The following is an 18,904-nucleotide window of genomic DNA, read 5'->3' as shown; positions in this document are numbered from 1 at the left end:
TGCGCTATTATACCCTGATTTACAAAGGTGGAATTGCTTGAATACCACACAGTAGGAAGGCTGCTCCCTGACCTGTGTCGTCCTGATTCCTGGATCCTAAAACGAGCTAAGAAACCCTCTCTGCTCTTCCGGGTTGGCAATTAAGTCTTTAGAATAACCCCAGTGCTCTGAATTTATGTTTATGTTGTTTTCTTCGATTGCTTGCTCAATAATCTTATTTCCATTATTGAATGAAACCTGTCTCCTTTTAAGTGCGCTGTCAAGGTTTTAACAAAGATACCCGGGAGGAAATCTCACTTAGGTCAAACGCCTTCTGTGTTCTAAGACCTGCTTCAACTGTGACCAGCAGAGGGCGCTATTCCGCTGCGCCCTCCATAGGAATGAGGTCCACCTCTGTCTTGCCCTGATGGGGTCTGGGATCAGAACCCTGCCTGAAACAAAGCATCCAGGTTACCCATCTCTGTTCCCTCACCGTGAGTCTCAAGACAGAGCTCAGTTCTGTATTTAAACCCAATTTTTACCTGAGATGACGGGTAAAAGGAGCTTCCATGAAGTTGTGGGAGTCTATCTCATGCTGAATCCAGTCTTAATTCACTGACCACTGGAGCTCAGCTCACGGTTTAGCCTGTAACCTTGCATGTGCTTTGAGAGCTACAGTACTGCCTTTTCTGCGTGGTTTCACCATGCTCCATTCCGGACTTCAAAATGTCAACTACCGTGACTTCCACATCCCTCTATATCGATGCTTGCTTATTTGATCCCTAACTTTTTCTGCCACGGTGCCGACTACTCTTCCAGAGCCCTCCTGATACCATGTATGTCTAGGCGTAAATTCACAGGCCCCAATTACTGAGAAAATTCAATATGGACAAAGACACCTGCGGAGCATTCACCAGGAAAGATTCGAAACTCAGTTCGCCATCTACCTCATACGTTCAAAAATAGAACTGAAAATCAAAGAACAATATAGAGTAGACCTCGTGGGCAGGTACACTCCCCAACCTCCCAGCCTTTCTCTAGTACAGATCTGAAATTTCCTGAACTCTGGCACAGTGCATTCCTTGTCTCATAGTCTGCCACTTTCTCACGACTAAGTAAGGGTACCCCAACAACTGGAGAAGGAGCCTCAACAACAGTCGTCCTCTCCAGAATGGCTGGAAAGTATTCCCAGATGTCTCCTCCTGTGGACAGGCTCTAAGAAGGTCACTGTCAACTGAGACCTTGCTAGAAAGGCCAGCTCTGATTTTCTATTAGGACAGATTAATTATATGTAATGGAGTTCGCTATGCCATTTTTCACCTGCATACAATATATTTTCGTCACATTCTTTTACTATCATTTGACCCTCTCCTGCGTCTTTTTGTTTATTGTTGGGTTTTTGTTGTTGAATTTGGGCTTCTTTGCTGTTTTGATGTTTGTTTGAGACACAATCTCACTATGTAGTGGTAACTAGACTGGAACTAACTCTGTAAACCAGGCTGGCCTTGAACTCCCAGAGATCTGACTTCCTCTGCCTCCTGAGTGCTGGGATCAAGGGCATGAGCCACCACACCTGACACCCCTCTTCCGCTCTGCTGATCGCCCCAACTAATGCTCCTTTCACCACCTTTCTTTTTCGAGGTTCGTCTGAATTAGTGACAGGTTGCAAACCGTTCTACTACAGGTAAATCCCACATCCTGGAGAATGACCAGAGTCAGTAAAAGTCAGCTTTTTAGATATTACATCCAAACAGAAGACTAAGGACTCAAGCACTGTTTGCCAGTCCGTCTTATTTAGCTGTGCCCCGTTGTGACACAACCTAGGATCAATCACCTGAGAAGAGCCTTAATTACCTAGATCAGACTGGCCTGTGGGCATCTCTGTGAGGCCTTGTTTTGATTGTTAATTGGTGTGAGAATACTCAGCCCATTGTGGACTGCACCATTCTGAAAGGAGAAGGTCCTGAATGCTATAAGAGAGGAGAAAGCAAGCTGACAGCAAGCAAGCATCCATGTGTTTTCTCTCTCTGCTCTTGACTGTGTAATGATTCTTTAAGATCCTGTCTTGGCTTCCTAAAAAGAGTGAACTATAACCTAACTCTGGAAACCTATAAACCACTTTCCCCTAAGCTGTGTTCTTATTGGTTTGCTTTATCACAGCAAGAGTCATCTCTCTCTCTCTCTCCCTCTATGTGTGTCTGTGAATCTGTCTCTGTCTGTCTCTCTGTCTCTGTCTCTGTGTCTCTCCTTGTGTCTCTATGTCTCTGTCTCTGTCTGTCTCTCTCTCTGTGTCTCTCTCTGTGTCTTCTCTCTGTCTCTCTGTCTTTCTCTGTGTGTCTCTGTCTGGCTCTCTGGCTCTCTCTGTCTGTCTGTGTCTCTGTCTCTGTCTCTGTCTGTCTCTGTCTCTGGCTCTCTCTGTCTGTCTGTATCTCTGTCTCTCTGTCTCTCTCTGTCTCTGTCTGTGTCTCTGTCTCTGTCTGTGTCTCTGTCTCTCTCTGTGTCTCTGTGTCTGTCTCTGCGCCTCTCTCTCTCTCTCTCTCTCTCTCTCTCTCTCTCTCTCTCTCTCTCTCTCCTTTTCCTGGTACCTTATGCCAAAATCTTACACCAGCATCTCAAGTGTGTGGAATTTGTAGTGCAGGAAACTTTACAAGATTTCTCTGAACTCTTGTTCAAAGTGGAGTATCTTTGCTCCCTCCACTAAACTGTTTCAAACCATTCCCCTGGGCCATGCCTCAAAAAGGAAAAAAAAAGTAAAAGAAGTCAAGGCAAATGCCAGATGACGGAATAATGAGTCACACTAAGCTGTGTACGTGTGGAAGGGCCATGGAAACTTTTCCAAGACAAGGTCGGATACCACAGTGTTCATCCTGCACCTGCTGTAATTACTAGTGTCCCAGTTTCTGGCTGCTGCTTTGTAACTTAATCACTTCTTCAGGGTTGCCTAACATTTCTTTCCACCCAATTTTATTAGTGTAGAAAACGGTCTCAGGGGTCAACTGTGAATAAGAGGTAGTTGCCACATGTCTGCCCATACCTCTTAGGAATGATTCTTGGGCCCCACCTCACACGGGCGAAACGGGCCTGCCTGTTGTTTTGCGACTTTAATCAAGCAATGCTTTGTGTCAGCTGTGGAGCTGCTGTAAGTGGCAAAATCAGTTCCCAAGAAGGAACTGTGCCATGCTTCAACAATGCACAGCCATGAATATGGAGACTCACAGCTGCCCAGGATGCAGAAAAGAAGCAACGTAGTAGGCTCAGCTCTCAGTAAGACATTGACACCATCCTCTCTCAATCTTGGGGAAGACTGTGGAAGAGTGGGTGAGGGTCTTCAAAATGTCATTCGCTAGAGTCTACACTAAACTACACCAACTACAATCATCAGCTCACAACAGCTGCAGAGACCTGCACTTGGATAGGCCCTATCAACCATCAGTCATAGAAAGGGGAGGGATTCGTGATGCCCTACCCTTTGCCTCTGAATTACTGGTTATTAATAGATTCTGGAAGAGAGGGAATCATTTCTTTAGTGAGCCTACCAGGTTTCAATGATTAGCTCCAAACCCCTGGTCATTGTCAACTCTAGTTAAGTGTGGTGGTTCAGAAGACAAAACTAAAAGACATGACCATGAGAGATTTGTGGGAACGAATGAGGGCAGACAGGTGGGATAGGAAGGAAGAAGGTGACTGACATGGTCAGTATTCATTGCTTACATGTACAGAACTGTCAAAGAACAGATTTAACTAACAAAGAAAATAAATGATTTTAAAGGGAATCAAAGTGTGAGAGCCTAGCAGATGGCTCAGTGCACTGTACCTCAGCACAAGTAAGGTCACAGCATCTCTTCACCAAGGCCACAACAAGAGGTCTGGTCCTAGACACTCCACTGACACAGCTATCAATTGTTTTCCATTTTCTTTTTTGTGCCGAACTACAGAGAAGAGTCTGGCTTCTGATAGATAGTCCTGCTATTCTGTTCCCTCTCATCCAGTCCCAGTAACACGGAGAGGTCACCAGCATGCTCTCAAGAGGTTCAGTGACACATGCAAGTAAAGTTTCTACTGGAGTTTTCAATACTCACATTTTAGTCTCAGCGATTCAGTATTCTGGACCCATTGGCTGGACTCAATGATACCTTCTAAATGGGGCAAAAGTAACAGAGTTGACAATGGGTAGTGACATTGGCAAAAAAAAAAAATCTATGGCTATTTATAGATCAATGTGCAAGCGGCCTAAAGATAATAGTGTGAAAATGAAACTGTAAAGAGGAATATCCAAATTGATACAGCCACAAAGGGTCGAATTGCTGTATTTCACTGAATGTAACATTGTGAGTGACCTCATTGTCTTCGCTTTGCTTTTTTAATAAAGACTAGTCAGTTAAGACTCCACCTATCTTGAAACTGATGGGCTGTGGTACTAAAGTCCGGCTTTAAAATAGTCATAGATGGTGCTTCTCAATATATCCGGAGAGGCTATTCTCAAAGCTCCGAGGGATAATCTACTGGTTGAACCAAGAATTCTTAACAGATGTGGAAATTTTGGCACTCTACTTGTGGCCTGCAAAGACGTAGTGCCCCCTTCAAAGTCTTTGTTACAGTCAGTAAGTGTGTTGTTATTCCGGTCCGAGGAAATGTGTTCTACTGGAAAGAGACCTAGATGTGGAGGATGGGCCGACTCTGGTTGGCATTCGTTCTGCTTCTAATGAGATGGATGACATTGCACACACGTCACTAAATTCTCAGCTAAACCCCTCACATGTGAAAGGAGTAGGCTAAACCAAAATCTTATTTTTAACTCAACTCTCATTTCCCAGCTCCTGTCTCTTATAAATCTCTGGTCCTGGGTACATCTTAGCAGCTCCATGTCAAGCTACAATGTATGCGTGCAAATCCAAAACTCCCTCCGAAGGTAGCTTCCGCTGCCTTTCCATTTCAGTGCAATTCCCCACGTTTGTGAAATGAGAAGAGGGAGATTCATTTTGCTAAAAACTTTCCGAGTGCTGGACTAGGGCATCCATCTTGGCGTGAGCAGAGACCCTGACCCTCCGGTGGCTGGACCTTACCTCTGCTGCCCTTGATTTCCCCTTCAGTGAAGATACCCTCATCCTCAGAGCATCCCTTATCTGAAAAGGAATGATGTGCAGTTAGTGGTCAACGGGTGTCCTGGGAAGCAACAGCACCCCAAAGTACAGACACATGGACCAGAACTCTGTGCCAAGCAACATGAGGTGGCTCAGCACAGAACCCAGCCATCGACCAGACAAAAGTTAAAATGCGTTAACAGCGGTCCACAAGACCGTTTTCTTTTTTTTTTTTTAATTTATTTAATACTTAATAATAATTCTTTGGTTTCCGGGCAAACATCCCCCTCCCCCCTCCCCTTCCTTATGGGTGTTCCCCTCCCAACCCTCCCCCCATTGCCGCCCTCCCCCCAACAGTCTAGTTCACTGGGGGTTCAGTCTTAGCAGGACCCAGGGCTTCCCCTTCCACTGGTGCTCTTACTAGGATATTCATTGCTACCTATGAGGTCAGAGTCCAGGGTCAGTCCATGTATAGTCTTTAGGTAGTGGCTTAGTCCCTGGAAGCTCTGGTTGCTTGGCATTGTTGTACATATGGGGTCTCGAGCCCCTTCAAGCTCTTCCAGTTCTTTCTCTGATTCCTTCAACGGGGGTCCTATTCTCAGTTCAGTGGTTTGCTGCTGGCATTCGCCTCTGTATTTGCTGTATTCTGGCTATGTCTCTCAGAAGAGATCTACATCCGGCTCCTGTCGGTCTGCACTTCTTTGCTTCATCCATCTTGTCTAATTGGGTGGCTGTATATGTATGGGCCACATGTGGGGCAGGCTCTGAATGGGTGTTCCTTCAGTCTCTGTTTTAATCTTTGCCTCTCTATTCCCTGCCAAGGGTATTCTTGTTCCCCTTTTAGAGAAGGAGTGAAGCATTCACATTTTGATCATCCGTCTTGAGTTTCATTTGTTCTAGGCATCTAGGGTAATTCAAGCATTTGGGCTAATAGCCACTCATCAGTGAGTGCACAAGACCGTTTTCAAATTGTGGCCGTAGTTTCTGTTACTTTTACGAACATCTCTACTTCTCTGATCTCTTAGTCCTCAGCGAGCATAGAGAGTGTGGACTTCTTTTCTTTCTTCCTCACAGCTGATGCCCTGAGCTGCGCTCACAAGCTCAGCAACCCTAGACTCACTCCAGTTAAAGTGATTTCACACACACACACACACACACACACACACACACACACACACACACCCTCCTGCTTGCCTCGGCCACATGGAATTGGATGGAGCAATGAATGAAGAAAATTTAATTTACCTTGTGATCCATAATGGTACCAAACAGCAAGATGAAAAGGCCCTGTGGTAAATACAACAGAACATGAGGTACAGCTTCGCAAATAGTATCCCAGTTTCATTGTAACCCTCCTCCCCCTACCCTTGCCCTTGCCGCAGCTAATTTGTGTGGGAGGTCATTGCTGTGTTTGTTTGTTTGCTTTAAAAGGTTGCTCTGTCTGCCCGTCCTGTCTGACACAGTTTGGATCTGAACCCAAGCGCTTCACTGTTACATCAGTTGTATCAGTGAATAAAGATACTTTTGTGGGCTCAAACTTGATTTTTGTAGTGGAGCATTTTCCACACTCTCAGACCCTACCAGAGAGAATGGAATCATTAGCTACCAGAATAACTTTCAGAGTGGGGAAACTAAGCATGATTAGTAGCTCACACTTATAATCCCATCACTCAAGAGGCTGGGGCAAGAGAATCATTATGAGTTTGAGGGTAGTCTGGGCTAAAGGGTAAGATCTTTTCTCAATTTTTTTAAAATGAAACAGAGAGCCAGAGATATGGATCAGCAGTTCAGAGTGCTGGTTACTCTTGCAAAGGACTTGGGCACAGTTCCCACTGCCCACATAGCAGTTTCTGACCATAGGTAACTCTAATCCTGGGGATCTGATGCCCTCTTCTGGTCGTTTTGTGTACTGCATAAAGGCAGGCAAAATATCATACACATAAAATAAAAATAAAGGAAAAAAACTCTTTACTAATAGAACTGTGAGACATGCAGAGTGTGCACATGATAGATAGATAGATAGATAGATAGATAGATAGATAGATAGATAGATAGATAGATAGATAGATAGATAGATAGATAGATACATACATACATACATACATACATACATACATACATATATAGATTTATAGATACATAGATAGATAGATAGATACATACATACATACATACATACATACATACATACGTAGATACATAGATAGATACAGAAATAGATACATAGATAGATACAGAAATAGATACATAGATAGATACATAGATAAATAGATAGATAGATAGATAGATACATAGATACATAGATACATAGATACATAGACAGATAGAGATACATGGATAGATAGATACATAGATACATAGATACATAGATAGATAGAGATAGATAGATAGATAGATAGATAGATAGATACATAGATAGATAGATAGATGATAGATAGATAGATAGATAGATAGATAGATAGATAGATAGACATGGATACATAGATACATAGATACAGAAATAGATACATAGATAGATAGATGATAGATATTAAGTGGTGAAACATTACCAGTGCAAGTGGGAGAAACTATACTCAGACAGCCCTGAAATATAGGAAGAATATTTGGTACCTTTTAATGATAATAAATCATAGCCATCCTTTGATGTCTAGCCAGAAATACAAAGCAAATCCCCCTCCTAGTACTTACCTGGAAAGCATTGAGCAAGGCGAAGATTATGTGGAATACCAGGTGTGTGCCTTCTAGCAGGGTTGTTAGACCAAAACCCCAGGTCAGTCCCAGAAGTGGGGTGAGGATGGCAACATTTTTGCTGATTCTGAAAACGATGGCCATATCCTGAGATTTTGAACTGCCAATCAAGGGCCTCTGTGTGTTGATAGCAACTGTCAGAACCACAAGGAGATTCACAGCCACAATGGCCAAGGCTGGGATGGCAAAAGCAAAAAGGGCTTTGGTTTGGTTCCAATTAAGCCAGCAGGCATCTCGTCTGGTGTAGCCTTCCCCAGGCTCTGTAACACTGACCGTGATGACGGCGATCACAAGGGGACACCCATAGCCAATGGCAAAGCCAATGGCCATCATACGGGACTTCATCATCCTGCGGAAAACGACCAGTATTCCATAGACTATGAGCAGGGCTTTGAAGAGCATCCAGAAGAACAGGGAGAGGAAGAAGAAGTGACAGAAAAACGTCACGGCCACGCACCACTTGTGATCCTCCTGAGCATTCGCACTGAAGTTGGAGCCGATGATGAACCACACATTGGCGGTCAGGAGGGACACTGCAATGTTCACGATGCACACGTGGCGCATGTAGGATATCTCTGTCACAACCACCCGGGACCAGACGATGGCTTCGATGACCAGGCAGAGCACCAAGCTAAAGATGGAGACGCTGAGTCCGATGAAGGTGATACGGTTCAGAATCATGTCCTTCACCGGCTTAGAAGACATGAGAATGGAGAAGGACATCACAGCTTTGTTGTGTCTGCACCGGCATTTCACTGTGCTGTTGATGTCTGACATCACTGTGCATGGGCTCTCGTCCCACTGCCTTTCCTCAGCATCCCAGCTGACACACTGGCTGCTGGTGCTCTGGGATTTGTTGATTTTATCAAAGGTGAGTATGATTTCGTTCAGACCTTCTGGCAAAACCAGTGATAGGATCAGATCATTTATGGGCTTTTGGAGACTGCTATTTGGCTGGTGGACTTCCTTTAGAATGGCCCCCAAGGTTGGAAACGCTACGGCAATGGCTTGGGACGTATTGGACGACAGCTCCTGTAATGCTTGCCTAGGAATTTCGATCAGCACTAAGACGTCCTCTGTAGCATTGTACCTGGGTACGGAGAGACTCAGGCTGTTCCCTGAGGTACCGTGAGAGATACGGGAGCCTTTGGTCTGAATAAAGAGTTCATCTACAACACTTTCAGATTTACCGTGGATTTGGAGTTTCTTGGCGAAAGAGTTCACTGAATCCAACAGATCTGAGCTGGCATTTTTGTTGGGAATGAAAGCCCAATTTGAAATGGCAGTGGGGCCAAGGATGTGGTTGGCCATTTTTCCATAGTTCTGCAATGGAAGCAAGCCTGTTAGTGAAAAAGGTCAATTTCTAAACTCTGAAACTTGGGCAGATCTCATTATTTCATCTTATTTGATACCTGCCTCTTTAAATTCGCTATTTACAGCAAATCTGTTTCAGTCAGGCTAATGGAAGAAAATTAAAAGGCTATAAAGGATATGTTGTCCTAGTCAGTTTTATGTCAACCGGACACAAGATAGAGTCATCTGAAAGGAGGAAACCTCAATTGAAAACTGTTTCCATAAAATCCAGCTGAAGGGCGTGCTCTTAGTTACTGATTGATGTAGGAGGGCCTATCCCATTGTGGGTGGGGCCATCCCTGGACTGGTGGTCCTAGGTTGTATAGGAAATAAGGCTGAGAAAGTCATGATGAACAAGCCAATAGGCGGCATCGCTTCATGGCCTCTGCATCAGCTCCTGACTCCAGGGTCCTACCCTGTTTCCATTCCTGTCCTGGCTTTCTTCAAACGATGGACTCTGATGTGGATGTGTAAGTCCAATAAACCCTTTCCTCCCCAAATTGCTTTTTGATCACGGTATTTCATTACAGAAATAGAAATCCCAACTAGAACAGCAGTTGAGGGCATCGTCTGCTCTTGCAGAGGTCCCAGGATCAGTACATATAATATATACATGCATATTATACATACATGTATATGAAACATATAAGATATGTGTATCATATATTATGTATACATACGTTCATCTCGTTGTTATTTTTGCATCTGAGGAAGATCTTCACAGTACAGAATGTAGAACTCGAGTATCATAAAATGTGAATGATTGTCTTAATGGAAGAAAGTGTCTGTGTATTTCATGATGAGTTTAAGAAATACTACATACATACCATATCTCTACATCCCTCCATTTAGTAATAAACTCTAATGCTCTCGAGTATTCTCAAGTCTCTGACCTGGGTCAGACCAAAGCTGACCCGGGTCATGCTGGAATAGCTCTCAACTAGGAGTGCTTTACTAACATACATGTACTTCGGGGTTCCCTTCTTTTTTTTTTTTTTGGTTCTTTTTTTTTCGGAGCTGGGGACCGAACCCAGGGCCTTGCGCTTCCTAGGTAAGCGCTCTACGGGGTTCCCTTCTTAATGCTGCAAAGACCAGATGGAGTAATGCATGTCTGAAATCCCAGTACAGGGGAGGTGGAGGCAGGAGGATCAGAAGTGCAAAGTCGGCCTCAGCTATAGAGGAAGTCTGAAGGTAACCTGGGCCTGACCCTGTCTCAAAAATTGACACCAAAGGACCCATCCTAGGGGAACACAATTAACTTTAAACACACAGCTTCTAACTACTGTAATGATATACAACTCCCTTCTAAAAATGAAAGTCAAACAACGTGATCTCTAGGGTAGACCTGGTCTGTGGCCATTGCTCTGTATTCAAGTGTCTTACATTCATAAGGAATGCTGAACAGAAATGTCTGCTGCTGTTGTTGTGGTTGTTGTACATTTTACCCTGAAATCCGAAACTGTTAAAAATTGATGATTTAAGAAAAGTCCTTTCTGTGTTTAGTGAGATCAATTTTTTAAGTACCTTCATTTTCTTCCAAGTCACACTAGCATGCATTCCATAAGTTTGCAAGTCTGAAGAGATATTTTTTAATAACTCTACTACGAATGCAATATTTCCAGATGTAACTGCAGAGGATTTCACAACATCGACGATGCAGAAGTAGTCCTCAGGGCAGTACTTTCGAATTCCTTCAGATACATTCCCAATATGAACTGGTGCCGTATTGCCAATTAAGTTCATAGGGAAAACAGAAGATGACGCCAAGGATAGGCCAGTTGCAGGATGTGTGCGCTGTGTAAAAAATAAAATATTATAAACCAACATGCATTAGATGAAAGGAACTAAACAACACAAACCCCATGGGAAAAGCCAAGGAGGAGGCCCTAAAAGGCATTCACTTGCTGGTAATAATTTAAGGCAGTCACAGAAGGCCTGGCTATCGCCGAAATTCCCAGAGCTCAGACTAGTGACCTAGTGACCCTCTTTAGAATTTGCTTTCAGAATAATGGTTTAAACTGAAGTGTATGTGTGTGTGTGTGTGTGTGTGTGTGTGTGTGTGTGTGTGTGTGTGGTGAGTGTGTGTGTGTGTGTGTGTGTGGTGTGTGTGGTGAGTGTGTGTGTGTGTGGTGTGTGTGGTGTGTGTGTGTGTATATGTGTGCACGCTTACACTCTCGAACACGTGCAAGTGTTATGTATATATGCACATGTTCATGTGTATGCACGTCACAAGGTGAAGTTTGCCATCACGTATGTATGCACATACGGACATCAAGAGTCAACATCAGGTTAGTTCCTCAATCAACTCCAACTTAGTAAATTTTTAAGATTTATTTTATTTTTAATTATGTATACCTATGTACATTTTTGTGTGGGTAGGCACACATAAGTGCAGGTGCCTGGGGAGGCCAAGAGAGAACACGGGCTAGAGTTACAGGCAGTCATGGGCCTTCTGACCTGGGTGCTGGGAACCAAAACCTGGGCCTCGATGAAAGGGTGGTGAGATGTCTTAACCTCTGAGTCCTCTCTCTAGCTCTTTGTTTTTTTAAGAAGAGGTCTCTCGCTGAACCTGGAGCTCCTTTGTTTTCTAGGCTGACTGAGAAGCACACACAGATCTCCCCAGCACCGGAGTTACAGGTAAGGACGGCATTTACAGAGGTGCTGGCTTCTGAAACCACACCCTCATGGTTGCTGGCATGGTGAGTGCTTTACCCACTGGCACGGGAAGCACTTTCTCCCCGGCCCTTTAAGACAAATTCTACAGAAGTGGGGGAAGGAAGATCCAGATGGAATTCCGAAGGATAGTTGTTTGGGAAGGTTAGCTGTTCAAACACCACATACTAAAAAATTGCAATTTCTAGAAAAGAAAAAGGACATTTTTTTTCCAATTGTAAGGTAGTTGGCCATTTGCCGAAACTCCTTCAGAAAGTGACTTTGAATAAGCAAATGCTTCCATTCCCTCATGCCTATCTCTGTAGTTACAGGGGCTTCCCCATGATTGCCTATGCTGTGAAAGCCACACTGTCTGCAATCCTTTTATAAAGCCATCATTAAATACGAGAGTGGGGAGATCCATGTCCTTCAGTGGGATCGGAGAGAAAACTGGGTGCAGAGGAGAAGTATAAGTATATGAGATAGATTTGTATCCTAACTAAGAAAAGTAGGGGCCATTGAGTTCTTATTTCTTCTGCATTCTGTTTGAATTAAAGGATTGAAAGCATTAGAAAAGAAGCCATGTTTGACTTAATGCAAGACAGATGTAGTTGATTAATTAACACAAGGGGCACATAAAGCTAAGCTGACAGTTCGGAGCCATCATTGGCAGGTAGTTTAAGAAACTGTTACTTGATTTGTTTAACCTCTCCTTTCCAAGGTTTGGCCACAATCTCATTTCCTGGCTGAACTTCTCACCCAAGGCTGGAACTGATTCTTTATGAGAGGAAGAGGAAGAATGTTAGGAGAGAGATGAATACATCAATGTGTAGGTGAGGGAAGACGCCATGGGCACCATCAGATAGCTTTCTCCAAGTCCAAGCCTGAGATTTACTGCCATTCAGAACAGATAGAAATCAGAGAGCACCTCCCCCACCCCCACAATTCTGGAAGGGGTCACGCCTGTCAGAGCATCACCTGAAACAAGGCCTCCACAGAGAGACTTGTGCATGTCTCAATTGTTTTCTGCCATTTGTTTTGATTACAGGTGAATACGATTTCTCCACGGAAGTTCCAAGCACAGCTCTGGTTACAGCTGGAAAAGGAACTACATGGTCCATCACATTTACCTGAAAACAGGAAGAAAAGAAAAGAGGAAAAAAAACAGCAAGTCAGAGGTCAAATTACCATTTCCACGCTCTGACAAATGCATCTAGTTCATTCTGGGACCTTATGAAGAGTTGGCCAAGAAGATGACGTCAAGTTGCCTTTTCAGAGATAAGACAACGCTCTATGATCAATGGTGAAGCTAGTGTCCAGACAGAGTGAGCAGGAAGCAGAAAGAGGGTCAACCTCAGGGACTTCCAAGTCCCTATTGAGAACCCCCTTGCGTGGCAGGAAAGGAAGAGACAATGGGGAAGAGCACCAAAGATTTAATACTACAGTGGTTAATTGAGAAATGTCCCCCAGTGAGCTCATGTGTTTGAACTTGGTCCTTAGTTGGTTGCATTGTTTGGGGACATTATGGAACTTTTAGGATACTAAGTGTTACTGGCATGGAGGGCAGGCATTGAGAGTGCATAGCCTTGCCCGATTCCAAGTTGCCTTCTCTGGTTGAAATTGTGACCTCTCAGCTCCCTGCTTCCATACCTCCACCACCATTATGGACTCTCCCTCTGAAACTGAAAGTCCAGATAAACTCTCTCTTGTAGCTGTGTGTTTCCTGCTCCTGGAATAATGTCTCGAAGACTCAAATCTATTTACAGGTACCTAGGCCAAAAGTGTTGGCTGTTCCACGACTAGCTCATGAGTTAATCATCCCATTATTCTAAGTTCTGCCACATGGATGGTTAGTGATCCTCAGGTTTTGGCTGTTGTCTCTCCATCAGCATTCCAAGACCAAGCTCTCACTGTCTCTATCCCAGAATCATCCTCTCCCATCTCTCTCTCTCTCTCTCTCTCTCTCTCTCTCTCTGCCAAAACTCCCACCTTCTAACTTCCTGCCTAAGCTCATTGGCCAATCAGCTTTTTATTGACAGGTAAATGCTTTTACACAGTACACAGGAGATGATACCTACAGTTACACTCTCTTCCAGAAGTTGCCATTGGCCATGGTGTTTTATCACAGCAACAAATGGTAACTAATGCCAACACTGAACAGAAAGCATGATTGTATTTGTAACTGAAAGAGAATTGATGGGTGCACAGAGCAAGCATCAGTGAACTTTTCTGTGCAAAGCTTTACAAGTAGAACTGGTAGGCAGGGAACGCTCATGGTCTTAATTATCCTTTAGGAGCAGTCACTTGTCATTAGTCATTGAGGTTACTTTCTAGATACTCACCATGAATACTGAATTAGCAAGTACTGATCTACTGTTCTAGAGGAAGATGGGTCCTCTGGAAAAGCACCCAGACCTCTTAACCACTGAGCCATCTCTCTAGCACCTGCAGAGTAAATATTTGCAGCTTTCCAGCTCTTGGTCTCTGTGTCATCTACTCAACTATTGTTTTTATTGTGAAAGCAACTAAAGACAACAGGAAAGTGAGTGGACATTGCCATGTTCTGATAAAACTTCATATTTATGAAAATTTGTGGTATGTCAACTTGGCTCATGGGTCAGTATGGGTTATAAGCTTCAGAGTTGAATGGCAAAGTCATCGACGGAGTTCTAGAAGAATTTCCAAAGGACAGTGCTCATAGAACAGAAAGAGGAAGATGAGAGCCCTACGTGGTGATGTACTTGCAATTTCAGTACTTGGGATGGAGAAATCAAGAGAATAGTCCTGAGTTCAGAGCCAGCCTGGGCTACATAGTAAGTTTAACTTCCAAGCTACATACCAAAAGCCTGTCTCAAAAGAAAAAAGAAAAGGAGATCAGGGAGAAGTAGTGTTGAGAACTATTACAGTGTTGAAATCAGTAAAAATGGGAAAACAATTTGTAGAGAATTAAAGTGTACCACCATGTTTATAACCTGGATATCTCTAGCTATAACCTACTCCCTGGCAAAGGAAGTAAGTGGGCTTGTATTTTTCCTTGACATCTGCCCAGGATATTTATTTTATCTAGTTCATAAACTAGAACGGTACTTAATTTCTTCATCCACTGGTTGGAGATGGTACCAGGGTATTGCTGCAGGCATGTAATGGGGCAACATCTTGCAAAGCACTTAATGTTTGAATACCTAGCAATTGCTAGCTTCCTTTCTGTCCCCCTTCCCTTCCCAAGACCACATTTCTACAGATACATGTACCACTGGACTTAAACCTGACAACGCAGAATAGAATGACCCAAAGTGTTTGGGTGGAGTCACATGACATTACGATGTTAACAATGAGAATGTTCTCATTCCTCTACTTCAGGAGTGTGACCAGTCTTACCACCACCAAATTGCTTTGTTTTCTTTTGCTCCACTTTGCTTTACCAGAACTCAGCGCAAAACTGCTGCATACATTTACGAATGCTGACTATACCTTTGTCGAAGGAAAGGACGGTGCCCTCTTGTCCTGTTTTGAGTTGAGCCAACTTATTTCCCCTCTAAGTTCCTAAATGGAAATTTGTTTGCTATTTTAGAGCATGTATGAATATTTGTCAATTTGTTTGATTGGTTTTTGTGATGAAAGGAAATCTACCAATGCTGGTGAACACGGAGAATTTATGAGGTGTTATTATTGCATTGGAGAGCCTGAATGTTTGGAGACATTCATCTCCTTTCTTGATCCATTTCTAAATAAATGAGGGCTATTGTATAGCTATACATACCTTGTGTTGGCCTAAACTCATGCTTCTGTAGAGATATCTGAAATTTATCTTCATCCTGAAAAATATAAATTCCCAGAACAATGTACTGTGAGACGTTCTCTCTCAGTGCAACTTAAAGGATCTATGTAAACGTAAAGAGGAAAGGCATTCAAGACTAGGAAGAAAACTATGGCAGACTCGTGTGATGGTTCTAAGAGAAGTTGCTAAAGAGAGCACAGGTGAGGACGCACTAACCCCTAATGATAGCTAACCTGGAAATCACTTGAGCCAGGAAGGTCAAGTTAGTGATGGGGTACATCGCTTGTAGTTTTAAGGATCCCAAGAGAATACAGAAATGGTGATTACACCATCAAGTCTCTGCCCGTCTTTACTGCATGGATAGAATACAACCAAGGAGAAACCCTGAACACTATAAATACATCCTTAGAGGGATGAAAGAAATAAAAACTTAGAACGTCCATTGGGTTACAATAATCAAATCATGAATCTTTTACACAAGTAAAGGAGTATAAGTCGCACCTTGAAGTATAAACTTTTGATAGGATTTTAAAAATTCCATACATACCTCTGGGAGGTATGTATAACTCCCAGAGTCAGCAAGCCGTAAAGTAAGATCTGAATCTAAATCATTCTGCTGCCAGTTTTGGTCTTTCTCCTCTGGACAACTACCTGTATGCAATCTCTGTGACTTCCAAAGTGATTGCCACACTGAACTGCTGCCTCCTGGACCATTTCCTGTCACCTCTTAACTTTTGCTGTTGCTTTTCTTTGTTTTGTTTTGTTTTGAGACTTGTTTTGAAAATTACTATCAACAGGAGTAAAGTTAGGATCATCTAAAAATGTATTTTAATTGTCATGTTAGATATTTATCAGATATCTAGGCATCTCAGGGAACTGAGGGATTTCTCTTGGAATCACAAAGGGAGAGATTAAAACTTACTTTTCTGTGAGTCTTGGATTTGGAATGAGAACATTCAGTTGTCAGAAAAAACACTAAACAGCAAAGCATGGCAATCCAGGGCTTCATTTTTCACAGACGGGAATCTTAACCTGCAACAGAAAAGGAAGGAGATAGATCTGGCTGAGAGTGACAGACTCACTTGGCCTACTGAGCACACGGCCCGGGGTGAACCACTTTCTAAATGTGTCAGAGTCACACTGGTGTGGTCAGAGTCTCGGGGAACAGGAAAGTCAACTGAGAAAATGACTCCATCAGGTTGGCCAATGGACAGGTCTGTGGCGTTTTCATGATTGATGATTGATAGAAGAAGTCCCAGGCCATGGTGAACAGCTCCACCCCTGGGCAGATCCTTGGTTTTATAAGAAAGCAGGCTCAGTGAGCCATGGAGAACAAACCAGAAATCAACCTTCCTCCTGGCCTCTGCTTCACTTCCTTTCCTTGCCTTTTATCCCCCGCCCAGGTTGTGGTAGACTGTGGTTGGGAAGTGAAAGGCAGATAAACCTTTCCGTCCTCAGTTGCTTTGGTCCAGAACATTTATCAAAACAATTGAAAGTAAACTGGAACAGAGATCAAATCAGCACTCCCTAGGAGAGGAGTCATACCCATCTGCAATTTAATTAAAATGCAAAATTATGTGGCAGATGAGCAGCTTGGTCTTCCTGTGGGCCTCCCAACAACTGCAGCAGGGCTGTCCCTGAATCAGTTGCCTGCCTGTGGATCCCTTTCCCCTAACTGGGCCACCTATTCAGGCCTGCAATGACATGATGTGCCAGGGTGGGGTGATACCCAGGGGACCTCCCCATTCTCACAGGAAAGAGGGAGGGAGATGAGGGAGGATCTTCTGAGGGAGGAACAGGGAGAGAGGGTGCTGCAACTGGGATGTACATAAATAAATAAATAAATAAATAAATAAATAAATAAATAAATAAATAAATGGAAAAAAACTTTTCTCTCTCAATGATCCTTCTACTGCAATAGACAAAGGAAGCATCTAAAAAAAAAATGCATGCTCAGCAAAGCTCCCATCCCTGTTACTTACTCCACAGATTTCTTTAAAACAATATTTATCAAGTTTTCTAGGAAGTCTAGGAAGATGGTTTGGTCACACCTGTAATCCCCTACCACCGGAAGGCTTATGGGCCAGCCAGTCTATCAAATCAGCAAGTTCCTGGTTAGCGAGAGACACTGTCTCGAAGATAAAGTACAAAGTAACAAACAGAAAACCATAATCATCCTCAGGCCTACACACACTCACGCACACACAGAGAAAGAGAGGGAGAGAGAGGGAGAGAGAGGGAGAGTGCTATCCAACTACTGTACACAAGATCTCTACTCACTTGGAGACATAACTTGAGGTAAATTAGAGTACAGACTTATCAGCTACTAGGTCAAGTGCTGGGACTTGCTCTAGCTAGTAAATAAGCTGCTGTACAGACAGACTGAAAGCCCCAGAAAGTAGTTATCTCTTCTGTGGCCATGTCTGCACTTCTTGCCTTTTCCTTAGCAATCTTTCAAAGTCATATCCCCAACAAAGTAGCAACACATCTTTGAGGTTTTCCCACAACACTTCCATGAGGCAATTCAGACCCCCTCACTTTCAGAAATTTTTCCTTAGAATTTTTCTCTTGGAGGTGCAGACACAGAAGAGCAGAAAACCAGCCTGGATTTGGGAGCAAGAACTGGGTTCCAATTTCCCGTGTACTGTTTCTAAGCTGACCTTACCTAGCCTGTTCTCCCATTCATCTGTTTTAAGGTAGTGTAGATTCATCCTACCAACCACCGCTTAGCCTATTTGCCAGGATCTGCACCAGATGTGAGAGGGTAAAAACAAAAGAGACTATCTGTATTGGCTACCTTTCTGCTTGTTATGATAAAACGTAACGACCAAGGCAATAGAAGAAGGAATTTTGCTGGTCTTTGGTTTCATAGGGAGGAGTCTATCATGGCAGAGAGGTGTGACAAGCACCTGGCATTGGAGTAGGAATGGGAGCTGGAATCTCATGTCTCAGTTGCAAGCAAGAAGCAGAGAGAATTAACAGGAAGTAGGACGATACTACAAACACTCAAACCCAGTCACGTACTTCCGTTATCAAGGCCACACCTACCTAAACCTCCCTAAACAGTGTCACTAACAGGGACCTAAGTGTTCAAATGTTGCAGCCGATGGGGATGGGAGAGACAACGCTCATTCAAGCCACCATACTGACTGCCCTTTCCTTAAAGGGTGCAGTGGGGACTACAGTCAAGACAAGACGAGGGTAAGATCATGCACATCCTACAAGGCTGGGTAGATACAAGCTCTTGGCAAGTATCAGAGCCTTTATGCTCGGCTGCAGCTCTGATCCATTGGTGTCCTTGAGGCAGTCCATA

At 43.5% G+C, this 18,904-nt stretch overlaps 1 protein-coding gene across 1 annotated transcript in view; it reads right to left on the bottom strand.

The window, feature by feature from the left end:
- Positions 1-18,904, bottom strand: part of Adgrf4 (adhesion G protein-coupled receptor F4) — a 30,976-nt gene that overhangs the window by 1,387 nt on the left and 10,685 nt on the right. The window contains 8 exon segments of the mRNA NM_001399351.1: positions 4,059-4,115; positions 5,043-5,102; positions 6,306-6,347; positions 7,749-9,131; positions 10,686-10,955; positions 12,792-12,943; positions 15,574-15,628; positions 16,514-16,623. Of these exon segments, the coding sequence (NP_001386280.1) occupies positions 4,068-4,115; positions 5,043-5,102; positions 6,306-6,347; positions 7,749-9,131; positions 10,686-10,955; positions 12,792-12,943; positions 15,574-15,628; positions 16,514-16,600 (2,097 nt within the window). The 5' untranslated portion in view covers positions 16,601-16,623 and the 3' untranslated portion in view covers positions 4,059-4,067.

This window comes from Rattus norvegicus, chromosome 9 (assembly GCF_021556685.1).
Source record: "Rattus norvegicus strain SHRSP/BbbUtx chromosome 9, alternate assembly SHRSP_T2T, whole genome shotgun sequence".
Taxonomy (NCBI): Eukaryota; Metazoa; Chordata; class Mammalia; order Rodentia; family Muridae; genus Rattus; species Rattus norvegicus.
Note: the sequence above shows the minus strand (reverse complement) of the source record. Positions and strands in the feature narration are given on the sequence as shown.